General features: G+C 39.6%; 1 protein-coding gene across 1 annotated transcript; it reads right to left on the minus strand.

Annotated features, from left to right (window-relative positions):
- Window positions 1–13,012: 13,012 nt before the first annotated feature.
- On the minus strand, window positions 13,013–15,615 carry LOC120111410 (tryptophan N-monooxygenase CYP79A68-like). Its single transcript, XM_039128461.3, has 2 exons — window positions 14,632–15,615; window positions 13,013–14,424 (listed from the first exon to the last, which is right to left on the minus strand). The coding sequence occupies exons 1-2, from the start codon at window positions 15,613–15,615 to the stop codon at window positions 13,798–13,800; spliced, it is 1,611 nt and encodes a 536-aa protein (XP_038984389.2). The 3' UTR covers window positions 13,013–13,797.
- Between the last annotated feature and the right edge of the window lie 1,792 nt (window positions 15,616–17,407).

Consider the following 17,407-nt stretch of genomic DNA (forward strand, 5'->3'; position numbering starts at 1 on the left):
CTGGTCGCGTAGGATGATAATGACTCCCCGACGCGCTCTGAAATAAGAGTTGTTGCCCTGTCCTATATCTCTCAAAAGAAAAGTCATATTAATGTATGCCAATAATAGAACTAATAAAAATATCGTTGAAAGATTTAAAGATGAATACATACAACTATATCTCTTGACTCCTCCCGAACAAAACTGCCATCTCGGTGGGTGTGAGTCATCTTATAAAACTCCACCTTACCTGGCTCCCTCCCATTATCATCCATCTACAACAGAAAGTATATTGACAAGCTAGTTATCATGCTACATGCTATATGATAGAACAATTTAAAATTGTTTCAAAGAGTTTCAAAAAAACTTACGAATTCAGCTCTACGTCGAGCATAACTCATCGAGCCTGAAGTATGAGGAACAGTTTGAGAGGCTCGTGCAGCTCTACCAATGTTGGAATATGTCTTCCCAAAAAAAGAATAAACAATATAAATTTGTAATTTAAATTGTTAGTAAATACAATCTAAGGTATTGAAAAAATATATACAACCTGAGTTTTCTCGGAAAATCAATAGTGGACAAGCTCCCCCCACTGATGAGGGATTACATCAGGAGGACAAACACGGGCAACCTCCTCTTCTGTCATACCATCGTGCTTCCAGTCTGCCTTTAACTTGGCCCTATATTCTTTCCACTTGCGGTTGACGGACTTTAGCACCCAATCATGGCTCTCTTTAGGGAGCAAAAACCTTTTCTACACCAAAGTAATTAAAGAATGTTATAACAATGTTAAATCAAAAAATAAAATTGTGATAGTAAGCAAATTCAATTCTTTACCTCAATAACTTTAAGAAGCTCAACCTTATACGAAGGAAGCATTTCATTCCATTTCGTATAGTTGAGCGGATACAACTGACCCTTCCGTGCAACCGATCCTAGAAAAGTCGATAAAATGCTTGCAGCCCTCTTGATAGGCTGCCCCAGTTCATTGCAATGTACCACAATCTTCTCATCCTCGTGTAGGCTCCACACGTCCCGTGCTCGAGTGGGTCCTCGTGTCCTCCTCACTCTCCCTAGTCCATCTATAAAAATAAAATAAAATATCCATCCACTAATTAAAACATTAAAGGCAAATGATTTAATATAATTAGATTATAAAAAAATAAATATATAAAATGTAAATCAAATTACCCTGGATGTTCACGTCATCCATGTCTGGACAATCAGCAGGTGGCACGTGCTCAGACTGAGACTCGTGCTAAGAGTGAGACTCATGCTGAAATGGGACTCGTGCTGCTAGGGCTCGTCAGACTGCTGGGACTGCAGGGACTGATCGGAAGAAGATCCCACGGACGTGTATTGAAACTCAACATCTTTGAATCGTTTTCTTCGCGGCATGTTGTTACCTAGTATGCACAAAAAGAAGCAATACTAGTTAAATAATAAATAAAATCTAAATGAATTGCTAATTAATTCAATGTGATCAGCTGAGCAATTGAAATTGACCTTGTCAACAATTATCTTGCAAAGAGATCATAGCAATCCTATAATCACAAAGAACCTTTCTATTGCCAATATGGCATACGGCAAATGGCACAAAGAGAGAAGCATATGATTTGGGTGTGGATAGCACCATTGCTCCCTTGTTGGCCAAAGGAGATAGCATGTTATATTTCAGACAGGCCACGTCTCAATCAGTTCCTTGGGCTATTCTATGATTACTTGAGGCTTGAAGGTCCGGCAATCTCTGAACATTCTCAGTGGTCCTGAGACTGGAGTTCTGTAATGGACTTTTTCCCACCTTCTTGTTCTCAATCATCAAAATAAACTCTCTTGATAGTGACAGCAACAGAGTAATGCATATGTTTATTTAGAGGGGAAAAAAGCTAGAGTAATCTATAGGTCATTGGTGTTCCGCAAATATCTATTAATGTTGTAATTGTTTCAACCAGTGCATTATCATACTTGGAGAATTTCGAATAACATTGTTAAATTTGACTGCACAGCTTATCATCAGTTATCGCTCATTCCCTTTTTCCTACAGAGTAAAATTTCTATCAACATTCCTTCTTACTGATTTCTTCTTCCGAGAACAACCAAATGTAATACCCTATTGGAGGTCTGAATAAATTAGCATGCTCTCAGATTATGACAGCAGTTACTTCTGACAACCATGAACCATCTAACTCTGCAAGCATGATGAGATTTGCTTAGCAGGATCCCACCAAATACTAATCACTAAAATTACTGTACTCATGTATTACAGTGAAATAGCTGTTGGTCCTTAGTTGCAGAATTAATGCTGTTCACTGTATCAAATGTTTGGATTGAAAAAATCAGCCTGCCAACTTTTCAGCAGATGGTTGAACAAGGTTTCATGCTTTTCTCCATGCAGGTTGCTGTGCTATTTTTTTTCTTCTTCAAAGTGATGATAGAGACAGTACAACCTTCATATTCATTGGAAACAGATTCAATTCCATTTCCTCAAAATGAGGCAACTGGCAAGAAACAAACAAGCACATGCACATGAACACACTTCAAACTAGTTTCTGAGTGATTTCCTGTCTGGCTTCCTATTCTTTTCCCACAAAAACTAAATGAAAGGTAAAAATAAATACAAAAAAATAAAAAAAATATTAAAAGAGTAAATAATATTACAAAAATGAATAATGAGGAAGAGGTATAAAAAATCATGAGCTTTTACCAAATTGATGAAAAGAATGAACACAGTTGGACTCTTCTGGAAAATTTGTCAGACTCCTATTCTTCTTTGTTGCTGTCATCATGTAACCACCACCATCATGCTCGTGATCATGGAAAGAATCTGCTGGTCTGAACAATGATAGTGTTGAGCTTGACATTCAAATAACCCAGCCTGTGGGAGGCATAAGTGGATTGGAAATCATTGCTCCTGTTATATTAGGATTTTATTCCCAGTTATCATTTTAGGGCTGTCCTACTTGTTTATCCCAATATTATCTCTAGTAGAACAGGGATTTTGTCTCTAGGGAAATAAGCACCACGAATCACCGCAAATAAGATAAGAAGTAACAGACAATACATCATGCATATAAATAAGAACTTCTATGGACCAATCCACGAGCTACTAATATTTGGTTAATTCTAAAATTTGAAATGCCGGAGAGGGTTGGGGAAAAAACTCATCTGCTATTAAATGCCGGAGAGGAGAAAGGAGGAGAGGAGCTTGCCGTCGAATGTCGCTCGGCGCTGGAGAGGACAAGGGTCGGCCGCTCGTCGTCGGAGAGGAGGGAGGAGGAGAGGAGCTCGCCGTTGGACGTCGCTCGGCGCCGGAGTGGACAAGGATCGGCCGCTCATCGTCGGAGAGAAGGGAGGAGGAGAGGAGCTTGCCGTCGGACGTCGCTCGGCGCCGGAGAAGACAAGGGTCGGCTGCTCGTCGTCGGAGAGGAGAGAGGAGGGGAGGAGCTAGGGCAAGCCTTGATCGGGATGCAGAATGAGGAGGAGGGGAATGGCCACTAGGTTTTGCGTATAAGCCTTGTCAATTTTACTTCTGACGACGCGTATAAGCGTCGTCTTAGGCCATAGTCTACGACGACGCTAATTAGCGTCGTCTATGGCCGACGCCTTTTGAAAGCGTCGGGAGATTTGGGCGCGAGTCGGAAAATCGCCGACGCTTGGAGAAAGCATCGGCAAAAAAGAGTCGTTAAAGCACGATTTTGTTGTAGTGTCGGACCAGGTCATAAGTGACATCTATCCAACCTGGTTTTCTGTTCAGATCCTATTGTTGGACCAGACCCAACCCAATAGAAGATCGGGTCAGGTCTACGATTAAAATTTCTGACCAAACATGTCATTTTAGGTTGGATTGTGTCCATATATTACCCAGCCCTAACCCAGAAAATTTGGGTCTGGATCAAGTTTGGATTGAGTCGAGTCGGCTCTGAATCAAAATTGGGTTGGATCCATGTAGTTGTCATTCCATGCAATTGGTTTCATTTGCAATGAGTAAAAACGAGGGTTGTCCCGTGTATCAAGGGAGACGACTCACTAAGTATAAGAGTCGGTTCTTTCCTTCAATCCATACAAAGTTCCTGCATTTGCCTCTAGGGTCGACTCATCAATGTCGGGAGTCGACTCATGTAGATATTGGGTCGGTTCTTCAAACACAAGAGTCGCCTTATTCCTTTAATGCTCATAGGTTACTTGTGCTCCCCCAAGGGTTGATTCAATAATGTCGGGGGTCGGCTCATGTATAAATTGAGTCGCCTCCTCAAACACGAGAGTCGGCTCATGTAGTTGGTCTCAGGCGGTGATTCTTCTATGTTTTTCTTGAACTACACAAGGGTCGACTCAGTTCTATATGGGTCGACTCATAAGTTTTTCACAAATTTTTTGGAGAGCTTTGATTTTATTCTTCTTGATTCTTGGAAGTTGTAAGTGCAACTTTTATCTTGAGGTCTAACCCTTTATATTTAAGCCAACATTATTAGAGTACACATTTAACTCAATTGTTTTTGTGATCATCAAAATTCATCCTTTAGGATTAACAATTTTTTTCCTTTTGATGATGACAAAAACTATTGAGTCTAAAAGAATTTTGCAATAAATTTCAGAGTATTTTTGCAATATAGTTTAGAGCAACAAGGATATTCAGAAAGTTCAGAATATTCAATGAGAGCATTTTTTGCAATATTATTCAGAGCAGAAAAATATTCAGAATACGTGCATTATTGAGTTCTAAGACATTCATTATGTGAAATCTGTATGTTTATGAGAAAATCTTCTCCTTTATATTATGATTAAACAATTTATGCTTCTCCCCCTATCTTTGTCATTTATCGATTTTCTTCAATAAGATTTTTGATATAAAACAGTATCTGCTTTCTTCTCTCCTTTTTGAAGTTCTGGTACTTCTCCCCCTTTCTTGAAATTCTTTTACTTCTCCACAATATATGAAATTCTTTTACTTCTCCCCCCTGTAAGGGGTTAGAAAATTTTCTATTTATAGATTATGATTTGAGCATCAAGAGTTAAAGAGAATAATTGAATAGGAGGTACATATTGATAATAATTTATTACATAAATAGAGTTTTAGTGGGAGTTTCAGTGCCAAGATTTTAGGGCATTTCGACTTAAAAAGATCAGAGCTTTTTGAGTTATATGTATAACAGTATTTTTAAATGTATCATACATGCTCGATCCAACATAGCTTATCATCACACCAAAAGCAGTTTGTGAATGTATCAAAGCTAATGCATCAGAGATTTTTACCTTATTAATGTATGAGAGCTTATTATAATGTTAGAGTTTCAGATAATTTTAACTTAAAAATCAGAGTATGTTAATTTCAGAATATATCAGAGCCTTTTGACTTAAGAATATATTTGAGCAGATAGAGACATCAAGATATAACAATTGCACTAAAGTCACAGCTCATTGAAAAGGAAACATGTATTTCATTGATAACACTACAATTTACAACCAAGGTTTACATATAACAAGTAGATGATTATCCAAAATGAGATACAAAAGATGTGAAACATTTGGTCATAAAGTGTCAGGCTCAAATAGATCTAGGCTAAGGGATCTAGGCCTTCTTGTCTCCTAGAAGTTGACTGACTTTAGAATCAAGAGTTGAGAGGGAAGCAGTCAGCTGAGAGCCTTTTTTCTTAGTTTGCTGCAGTGATGCTTAGAGTTCATTTTCTTGTTGCCTTGTATATTCTTTAATAACTCCAAGTTTTCTTTGTTGGGCAGCAGCAAGTGTTTTCAAACTTTTCAACTCAGTCTTCACTTCTTTCACCATCACAGTCATATCATTGACTTTATCCCAACAGACTCCAGAATGAAAAAGACCTTGTAGTATATGATCTCCAATAAATCTTAGCTGGTCTCTTTCTAGGCTAAGGGACTGAGCAGGTGGCCTTTCTCTATGTACACTAGTGCTGGGTGCTCTCTGTGAAGGTCCTACACTAGTTTGTCTTAAATCAGCTGGCCTTTGTGCCTCTGTTCTTGTTCTTTTTTCCTTATCTTCTCCTTTATGTGCCCACTTGTTATTGGTTTTGACAAACCCCATTCTCATCAGTGACTTTTCACTATAGATGTCAGTGTGCTTGAGCTCCATTTTAGCTTCCCCCAGAGTACTGACATCATATCTAATGAAAATGAGCGACAGAACCATACCGTAAGGGAGTGATGCTTCCTTTCTTTGTCCAAGATCTGCCATATGCTTCATCATCATGGTAGGAAGGTTCAGTGGTTGGCCTTTAAGTAGATGATGCATTACCAATATATCTCTCTCACACACATGATCAAATTGGCCTGTTTTGGGAAGCAAAATCCTACTGATAATGTGATGGAGTAGCCTCATCTCAGCATGCAGTTTATTGGCCTAGACTTCTTCTTCTTCACTAGCTTCATCCTTAGATTGAATCAACCTTATCCCTTTAGTTCTATCTTGTAGTTCTTCTAGATTTTCTCCATTAGTTGGTGCCCTAATCACATTCCCTAAAATTTCTTCTGTGATTAAGATAGGAACGTCCCTCACCTTTGACGAAATCTGACCAAGGCCATACCTAGCATTGCCGTAGAACTTTTTTACAAGGTCGGGGTAGGTTGGAAGGTCTAGTGAGTATATATACTCCCATCCTATCTCCTTCAAATTTGTTCCTATATGAAACCCTTCCCTTTCTAAGAATAGGAATCAACCTTTCTTCTAGTAGACACCATTCGGATGGACAACGTAGTGAACAGTATAAGCCTAGGAATGGAAGAAGATGGTGTCAGGATGGGTGAGGATGGAACAGATTCTTGTTGAGAATGGGTGACGAATTTGTGGGTTCCACCGTTCTGTCCGATCGTATTTTAGATCTTCTTTCTTGTTGCACGATTGGTTGTTTTCTTTTGGGACCAAATGTGATTTGCTTCCTAGGAGCCAAAAGGGACCGGTCGGGACCATACTAAGGTTTAAGGGTTTTTGGTTTTGGAAAGGAAGACGACGGAAAGAAAAATTTTGGAATGACTGAAGCATTCTGTGGAACGGGGGTTGACTCTCGACTAAATAAATAACGTTTCGGAAGAAAATTATTTCGGAACAGCGAGGGTTGACTCATTTGTTTCATGAGTCGACTCAAGTAAAGCGGGGGTCGACTCCTGACTTAGGTGAGTCGTCCTTTCTACTTGAAACGGAGTTGTTTCAGACCTCTATATGATGCAAACTCTCCCCCTCACTTCATGAGTCAACTCCTCATTACTATGAGTCGTCTCCTCATAAGTCAAGACTCAAATTTTCAAATTAAGATTCTTCGAATATGATTTAATCAATGAGAATAATAGGAATTAATCATGTAAGCATTCAATCAAATGAAATTTGTACTACGATTTTAATCAAAATGGGTCACAAATACATAGTTCTCCTCTTATTTCATTAAATCTCTCTTCATTTAGAGGTTTGGTGAAAATGTCAGCAATTTATTTTTCAGTGTTAACAAATTCAATTATGATATTTTTGTTTTGAACATGATCTCTTATGAAATGATGTTTTATTTTTATGTGTTTAGATCTTGAGTGCTGAATTAAATTCTTGGTTAAGTTTATGGCATTTGTGTTGGTATCCCTCGCACGCCGCAGAAATTTCCAGAAAAATTCTGCGCGTAGCGGAAGACATGCGCGAGATCCCGTTCATTATGCATGAACGAATTTTAAAACCATCGTTCGTAGATATATTAGGATTAAATACTTTTACATAATATTAGGAAGATCAGATCTTCACCTTGTGCGGGTAGATATTCACTGCAATCTGATGATCGTGGTATTTGTTGGATGGTTCGCTTGAAGCCGCACACGCGTCCGGCCTCTACGGGTATCCACACGAGATAGAGGACCAATCCAAACTCTCTAATCTTCCCGGAGTGTTAGCTCCCTTACAGAGATACGTTTTGATGGCTGAAATCCTCTCTTTTGAATCAACTCTTGATTGCCTTAGAGAGGAGGAAGAAGGATGGATCAAAAGGAAGAAGGCAAAAACCCCTTTGCAGCCTTTTTCTTTTCCTTTACTTTTGGAACCAAAGAAGAGAGGGAGGAAGGGCTGCATGCCTCCTTCTTTTTCTTTGCTTGCTGGTGGCTGAAACCCAAGAGGGAGAGAGGGGTTCACGGCACAAAAGGGAGGAGAAAAAATCCCACGTACTTCCAAGGAGGGAGGTTCAAGGGGGGCCCGCATGCCCTCCTTTATGAATCAACTTCAACGTGAGACCCTTATTTTTTTTGTTGGCGGCTGAAAAACCAGAGGAGAAGGGGGCTGCTTCACGGCTCAAAGGAGAGGAAAATCCTCATGTACGGCAGCCCCTTTTCTCCTTTTAAGATAAGGGTATTTTAGGAGCTCCATCCTTATCTATTAGCCAAGAGGAGGGGCGTCCGCCCCTCCTCCTTTTCTTCACGTAAAGTGCCAAGAGAGGGGCGTACGCCCCTCCCTCCTCATCCTCCATCACGCACGCCCCCCCACTTGATCTAATCAAGTGGGGTTTGGGGCTTAATCCTAGGTGGTTTAGTCCTTTTCCAAAAAGGACTAGGTGCACACCTATTTGCATCCCTTCAAATCCTAATCCAATTAGGATTCAATTGAACCATAACTCAATTGACCTCTTCAATCCTAATCCAATTAGGAGTCTTTTAACTTATTAGATTAAAATTAATTAGGACTTAAGAAATCCTAATCTAATTAGGACATATTAAATTTCAGTCCTAATCCAATTAGGACTCTAGAAATCCTACTCCAAGTAGGACTCGTATTTAATATGATCAAGTTCAATTAATTAAATTCAATTAATTTAATTAAATTGCAATCCAATTGCAATTATTCCTTCTTCAACTCACTAACTCTTAGTGGGTTTACCAATTATCAATCAAATTGATAATTATAAATTATTTGTGATTTTAAATCACAATTCAACCATCGGATCAGTCAATACCTCTAATGTGTGTGACCCCATAGGTTCTATTCTGTCTGGTAGTGAGATATATTATGATCTCTATCATAATATCATTGAAAACTCCTTTCAATGGGTTGGAACAATTCTAACTCAACTCACCAGGGATCATCGATCATCAAGATAGTCCTTTTAAGTCTTACCATCCATCAGTGACACCTAGCAGCATGTAGTGGCTACCCAGCAGAATGGAATGATGAACCTCTAGGTGCAGTTATCGTATGATACAGTCCTTCTATCGTGGATCCCTGCAGGATGGAGGTCATGGATAACTTGTCAAACTCCATCGTCTGTCATATGTCAAATTTATTCGATTTGAGTTCGCGAGTGAAAAACTTCTTTTCCACTGTACATACTACCCCGGCCGAGGATTTACGAACTCAATCTCATAAATCACATAGGATCTCTCCTAATCTATCAAGGTCAATAGATTCCATCTAGATGCACCCCACTCCTACAGTGAACCTAGTGTAGCCAATCTGCACCACAAGAATCCAAATGGCTAGGGCCCATATTTATGTGCTTGTTAAACTATAGCAACCTCATCGTGAATAGCTGAGGCATCGCAGGTCAAAGGACCAGTCATACAACTGCAGCATCAAGTAAGTCACTGACGAGTGGATAGACATCCAAGTGACTACTTGCTTTGGTCACGCTCAGTACCCTTATTCTCTAACACGTACTTGCACAATTGCTCCAGTGTTCCTGCACTGTGGACTCAAGACTCGTCCATCAAAGAAAGCAATATGTGAGCGGATCAATCACCATCCTCGTGATGATCCATCGATCAGGAGCAATTCAGAAATTAATCACCAATGACACATGCCTCAAATTCTCAACTCTTGAGAATATGCGTCATCATCTTATTAATTCCTTGGACGATTCATGGACACATAAAAACATGAATGAAAAGAATGCCCAACTTAATAAATTCATAATTAGGTCAAGTACAAATTTATATCCCAGAATAAAATAATGCGTCAGCCAAATTGGCTTTTAGGGCATACTTCTAACAATCTTCCACTTGCACAAAAGCCAATCAGCCATAAACCTAAGCTCCATCTTCTCAAGATGCGCTTCAGTTTTCACATATTCTGAACTACCATTGCACATATTCTGATGTAGACTTTCTATCATCAATATGTGTGCATCCTTCTACCTTCAACTCTGATCTTCTTCCAAAGACCAAGAACATGTTCTTAGTTCTTCTCAAGTACTTAAGACTATGCTTCACAGCTATCTAGTGCTTCTTGCCTGAATTTGACTGATATATACTCGTGACACTCACAGCATGTACTATATCAAGTCACGTACATAGCATGGTATATATAAGGCTCCCTATAGCCGAAGCATAAGGGATCTTGCTCATCCGCTGAATCTCTTCAGATGTGTTGGGGCACATCTTCTTGGAGAGATTTATCCCATGCCTAAGGGATAATAATCCCCTTTTATAGGTTTCCATGCCGAACCTCTTTAGCACTCCCTCTATGTACATATTCTGTGACAGGACAAGCATCCTCTTAGATCTATCTCTATATATCTTAATTCAAAATATAGGATGCTTTCCCAAGGTCTATCATGGAGAATTCCTTACACAACCAAACCTTGACCTAAGTTAGCATGGAAATATCATTTTCAATTTGAAGGATATCATCCACGTACAATACGAAGAATGCAATAACCCTCCCACTAACTTTCTTATAAGCACATGGTTTCTCTTTGTTCTTGATGAAATCAAACGATTTGATTATATCATTGAAACGAGTGTTCCAACTCCGAGATACTTGCTTTTATCCATAGATGGACCTTTGCAGCTTACAGACCTTGTGATCACCATCACAGTATCATGATATGCTGCAACAACAAGTAATATTCGAATGGACTTCAGCAATGCTACAGGTGGAAAAGTTTCCTTATAATTAGTACCTTCGTACTGACTATAACCTTTCGCCACTAGCCTTGCCTTATAGGTCTCGACCTAGTCATCCGAACTTAAATTTCTCTTGTAGATCCATTTACACTCAATAGGTACTATACCTTCTGGTGGATCTACTAAGATCCAGACTTGGTTGGAATGCATGGAGTCCATCTCTGACTTCATGGCTTCCAGCCATCTCTCGAAATCGATGTCTAACATCGCCTCATTGTAGGTATTGAGATCCTTACCTTGATCCCTATCTTCCATGAGGAACACTTCCTTAACATCCTCTAGTAGCATACCTAAGTACCTTTCAGATGGACGGGAGATCCTACTAGATTTACGAGGTGGAGGAGGTACTACGTGTACTGGCTTAATATGAATAGGTTCTATAGGCAAAATGGCTCGTTGCTCTTCAGAGACTTTTTTTAGAGCTCATTTTTCCTCCCACTGCCTCTATCAAGGATAAACTACTTCCATGAAGATAGCATGTCTGCTCACAAACACTTTGTGATCCTTTGGAACGTAAAAATCGTATTCTAATAACTCCTTTAGGATATCCAATAAAACGAGCATTAATTATCCTATCTTCTAACTTGTCCACCTGTTGTCGCTTGACGTGGACCGGATATCTCCAAATCTTGAGATGACCAAGACTCGGCTTCTTACCATGCCATATCTCATACGGTGTGGTAGGAATAGACTTAGAGGAAACACCATTCAATAAGTAAATTGCTGAAAGTAGGGCATCTCTCTAAAGAAACAAGGGTAAATCAGTGAAGCTCATCATGGACCTAACCATATCCAATAGGGTTTGATTCCTCCTCTCTGACACCCCGTTGAGCTGAGGTGTACCAGGAGGGGTCCATTGTAAAACTATACTATTCTCCTTGAGATAAACATGGAACTCTCTATTAAGGTGTTCACCTCCTTGATCCGATCGAAGAATTTTAATGAGCTTTTCTGTTTGTTTTTCTACTTCATATCTGAACTATTTGAACTTTTCAAAAGATTCAGATTTATGTCTCACACATATATCCATACCGTGAGTAATCATCGGTAAATGAAGTAAAAATTACAATCCCTAACCTGCACATCGAATGGGCCACACACATAAATGTGTACTAGGATAAGTATCGCAGTGGACCTCTCCCATGTCCTACAAAGGGTAATTTGGCCATCTTACCTTGAAGGCAGGATTTACAAATCGGATATGACTCGGAAGTCAATGAGCTCAGAAGCCCATGTTTCTTCAATTTTTTATTTTGTCTTCTCCTATATGACCAAGCCTGAGGTGCCACAAATACTTTAGATTTATCTCATCTCTAGATCCTTTTGGATCCTATGGTACTCACTATTTGCTCAGATACATTCACAGGTACATCCAATATAAGTGATAGAGATGGTCAATCATAAAACCATATGCATCCAATTTATTTCTCAAACAAATTGAACAATAGTCTTATAAAAATCTTTCTGTGCTAAACAAGATACAAAAATCAACTTTCTGCTAGCAACAGGTAACAGTTCCTAAGTATCCTTTTAATAATGAGCATATCTGACATACCTTCTAAAGGTCTGTCACCCTTCTTGCTCTTTATGCTTTCTATATATGTAGGACAGTTCCTCTTTCAATGGCCGTCTTACGATGCAATGGAAATACTTTCCCTTGCAATCGGTCTTTTTCTTGAAACTTCCTTACTTGGCCTTTTCTCGATCTTCTACTTCTTCGCAGGCTTCTTCTTCGTCCAGGTAGACACTCTCTTGGAAGTAGAAGCCAACTCGACAGCAAAAACTATGCCCCTTGAATTCTTCAAGGTCCCTAAGGTTGTTACCAATTTATTTAACAATTCTGTTTTGGTGCATACAATCTTGTTCATATGGTAATTTACTATAAACTGTTCATATGAAGCTAGAAGGAATTACGGGATCAAATCCGTTTGCAATTTCTTGTGCATGGTCATGCTGAGCTTCTAAAGCTTCTCTAAGTCCTTTATCATGGTCAAACCATGATCATGGACAGACTGCCCATCGCGTATCTTGGCTTTGAAGAGTCTCTTGGATACTTCAAACCGAGCTGCGTGACTCTGATCACCATACAACTCTTGTAGGTGATTTAATATGTCCTTAGCAGTCTTCATGTTCTCATGCTGGCATTAATTTATTGGACATGGATGCCATTGTGCAGCACCTAACTTTATTGTCATTGTTCGTCCACTTAGCATGCGTCTTACGCTGATCAGTGATCGGACGGATTGGTAACACGGGGATTCCATGGTCTAGCACATACCCTAATTTTTCACAATTCAAAACTATTTTGAAATTTGCTGAGCCAATCTTTATAATTGGGTTTGGTCAAACGGTTGTTCTATAGGATATAAGTTAAGAGTCTAGAAGCTGACTTTATAATCATCAGAGAGTAAAGATTCTAGTTAGAATTTTGTACTTCAACTCTATTGTACACATGATTGACTCTCCACTTATCATAGGGGGTCCCTCCCATATCTTTTCTCTCTCTTCCTCCTATCTCTTTCCCAAGTACGGTCAAACCCCTCCTCTCTTCGCACACTTTTTCTCTTTCTATCTCCCTCTATCCTCTATCTCTTTTACTCTCTCCTCCTCAAGTGCTTGTGAATCTCGGGGTGGCTCCTCCACCTACTTTGCAATCGAACCATAGGCTACAAGGGAGGGGCGTCGACCCCACCTTTTTTTCTACTTCTATATTTTCTCTCTAATATGAGTTACCAACATCACAAACCAAGAGAAGACTGTAACTCCTGATCGTAAAGGTGCTTCCGACTCAGGGTACGTATCTTAGAGGTGCTTTGAAAAAAATGTGCTCGTTATATGACTAAGTAAACCAATTTTGAAATACATTTATTGATTATTCTCAAGTTTGACAATGATCTGGGTTGAGCCAATGGGACTGATCTTTCGGACTTATAAGTTTGCTAAAAATGCCAGTCGTGGCTTAGCACAAGCATGAAAAGGTCTGGCCATAAAAAGGCTTCTATTATCCTCTGAGAGGTCCACACCAAGCTCCCCCGGTGCCAAGCTCCAATCAAATGCCTGAAGAAGCCTACCTAGTAGCATATAAGTCATGACGCTTCCTAAAGAACCCCCCATGCACCCACGACGGCCCGTACCGAATGAGATGAATAGTAGGTCTGGTTCAGCAAGCCCAACATCAGTTGACCCATTCTTCAAGTGCCGGTCTGGGTTGAATCGGGGTGCGTCATCCCAGACCTTTTCGTTTCGGCCCAGCCCAACTCGATTCAGCAGAACTTGGCTCCCCTTTGGGATAAAGTAATTGGCAACAGTGGCATCAGCCAAGGCGACATGCGGCAGATTGAAGGGGGCCACGGGGTGGAGACGAAGGCCTTCACGAGCACATGCCCTGAGGTAAGGAAGTTGGGGGAGGTCAGACTCTTGGAGCAGCCTGTCCTTTCCAACCACTCGGTCCAACTCTTCCATGGCTTTCTGAAGGATCTCAGGTCGATTCAGTAGCTCGGCCAATGACCATTCGGCTATATTGGATGGGTTGTCTACAGTTGCAAAGACTAGTTCCTGCAAGGTGAGATTGTTTTTCCATTCATCAGCCACAACAAATTAAAATTCTTCATCTACACGGTTATATAAAAAACCGACAAGGTTATGGAAGATCGGTGACTCTAAAATCGAAATGTGTAACAAGTAGGCAGTAAAACTATTGGTGGTCTATCTTCAATTTTACTCAAAAATAATCCAAATAAATATTGTGAAAAAGAATCTTACCTGACATTGAGCCTTGACCTCCTCCATTGTCAGCAAAGGTCTCCCTTTGTTATCTTTCAATGAAATGAAAACATCAAGGAGGTCCTCCACTTCCCTCTTAGCCCCTTTAACCTCTTTCTCCTTCTCACCTCTCCACTTTTGCATCCTTTCCTCAATAATAGGATCGTGATATTTGTTTATCACCCTTATGGCCTCCTTCATGTTCCTTTCATGCCCATCAATGTCCAACCACCTCAACCATGGCATAAAATCTGATGCACAAAAGGCATAGATAAAAGATAGCACCTTGAATGCCGCATCCACATGCTCCAGCTCCTCCTTGCCCGGTCCTCCATACTCTCCACCCTCGCCAAAATGCCTTACTCCAAATATCATCCTCCTTATAGTGTTGCCAGTGTAGTATCGTGTTGCAAGCCTAACATTGATAACGGGTTCCTCCAATTTCTCGCATTGGTTATGTATATACTTGACAATATGGTCGATCTCCTCAGTGCGTAGCTTTGATTGCCAATGGAGCCTTGAAGTGTTGAGGATCTCTGATGCCACCACCCTTCTCATTTTTTTCCATTGCTCGCCCCAAGGAGCGATGACAACCGAGAGAAAATTCCGACCAGAGTACTCAGTGGCCATGGTTAGCGGCCTTGATGCAAAATTTGCATCTTGTTTTTTAAGAAACTCACGGCTAAGCTCTGGAGAGTTCACAACAATGACATGAGTACTGCCAAGGCGGATGCATGTGATGTCCTTTCCCTCAGCAATTTTTAAGATCCAACGGAAGTGAGGCTTATGGCGGAGCATTGTGAGGAGGCTACCAAATATTGTCCAAGATGTCGAACCTGGAGGAAGACGACAATCCTTGAAACTCGTAAGTATGGTTTGGACGGAGGGGTGGAGAAGAAAAAAGAAGAATAGAAAGGTGAGGAAGAGGAGGGTGGGGCTGAGGAGGGTCTCGACAGTGAATTGGCTCATTGAAGGCATGCCCATGGTAAAGAAAGTGGATGGCAAGAGTTTGGTGGTGATCATATTGTTCATTGTAGTTGTACCTATGGTACTAGAAATGGAGGTTGTCTTCAACCAAAATCGAGGAAAAGAAGAAATGGAGGTTGTTTGGGTGCTTCTGGATGGAGGGGAAGAGAGGGATGGTGGTCTATTTATCTCCAATAAAATGGGGTTTGAGATAAGTACAAATATAAAGAAAAGATTTACTCAGATTCTGTATGGTTATATTTTACAAATCTAAAGAACATTTCACTGAGATTCTATTATGGTATTCTCAAATATGTCATGGTATTTCATATTTTGATAATTAATTACTCTCAAAAAATTAAATCCTCTTCTTTTTTAAAAAAAGAAAAAAAAGAATAACTTTCTTTATAATATTTAAAGTTTTTAGAAAATATTTAAAAATATCGATAATTTAATATATTCCTACAAATCTACTTTTTCTAAAAACTTCTTTAAAAAAGATAATTCATGATTCTTTTCATTCATACTATAGTTAGAAAGTAATAATGGTACTTACCGAAAAACATTGAACACTTTGTACTATATATGTTATGTTTTAATTTTTAATATATTTTTGATAGAAATCAGATTAGATAAATATTCAAATTCTTGGTTTAATCCATTTTTATGTAAGTCTTATAATTATATCGTAGATAATTTTTACCTAAGGTGCATCAGATGCAATGTGGATTTTGTATGTATCTTTTATGGCCATGTCATCTATTTAGCTTTGATTATTGTATTTCACTTGAGATCTGAAATATATCCAAAAAGTATCAGACTTATATCCATATTTAGATAGAGAAAATATAGATATAATTAATATTCAATCTCTATCGATTTTTTCTTAAAATAAATATGTATAAGCTCCGTGTATGATTCATCATCTTATCTATTTAATATATTTATGTCGATCATAATACAAACAGAGCAGTGGAGGCAGCAAATCAAAAAATAGGTAAGATCCTGCGGAAGATGACAGACACATATCGAGATTGTCTTCTTTGAAGCAAGAGATGGAAAGTGTTGTTTTTCATTCTTCCTTCTTCCATGAGATCTAGAAGCACTTTAGATCGGAAGTAGTTTAACATTTTGCCAAGAAGTCAAAAATTTGATTAGCTGTGTCAAATCGACCAAACTGTTGGTGAATGGATGGTGTAGAAGTCTTTCGTGAACCAGGTGAGCCGTCTAATGCTACCAGACCGATTGAATTGAGGACACTCGACCGAAACGACCCTTTGGACGATCGATGGCAGGAGAGAAGGATTCGACAGATTGAGATCGATCTCCCTTCCCCTCTTTCAAGATCAGATCGAGAGGTTTTTATTCCAACAGAACGAGCATTCGCTCTACTTCTTCTTCCCTCTTCAAGCTCGTCTTTCTATTCTCGATTGGTTCCTCTTTCTCGTTCGAGGGCAGGAGGACTTGTTTTTCACTATTCTAAGAAAAAAAAGCGAAGCGACGTCACCTTACTGAGCTATTCATCAAATTTCCACATTTCATCACTTCATCAATAGTCAGTGGATGGTCAAGCTTCGCTCTTTCTCTTCCCTCTTTCACGACACTAATCAATCCTACTGTGAATGTGGTTCAGCTTTTAGGATTGATCTCTCCTCTCTCGGATCAAGATTTGGGTTCTTTAGGCCCGTTAATGGCTTTCTCAAGTGATTATTCCGCAAATGAGGTGGTTAAGAAAAAAAGGTTCCGCGTCCTTGCACGGCTCGTTTTCTTCGAGCCCTGCTTCTCCCTTCCCCCTCTCCCCTAGATCTTA

This window comes from Phoenix dactylifera, chromosome 11, assembly GCF_051530095.1.
Source record: "Phoenix dactylifera cultivar Ajwa chromosome 11, Ajwa_hap1_PhDact_Kaust_v1.1, whole genome shotgun sequence".
NCBI lineage: Eukaryota > Viridiplantae > Streptophyta > Magnoliopsida > Arecales > Arecaceae > Phoenix > Phoenix dactylifera.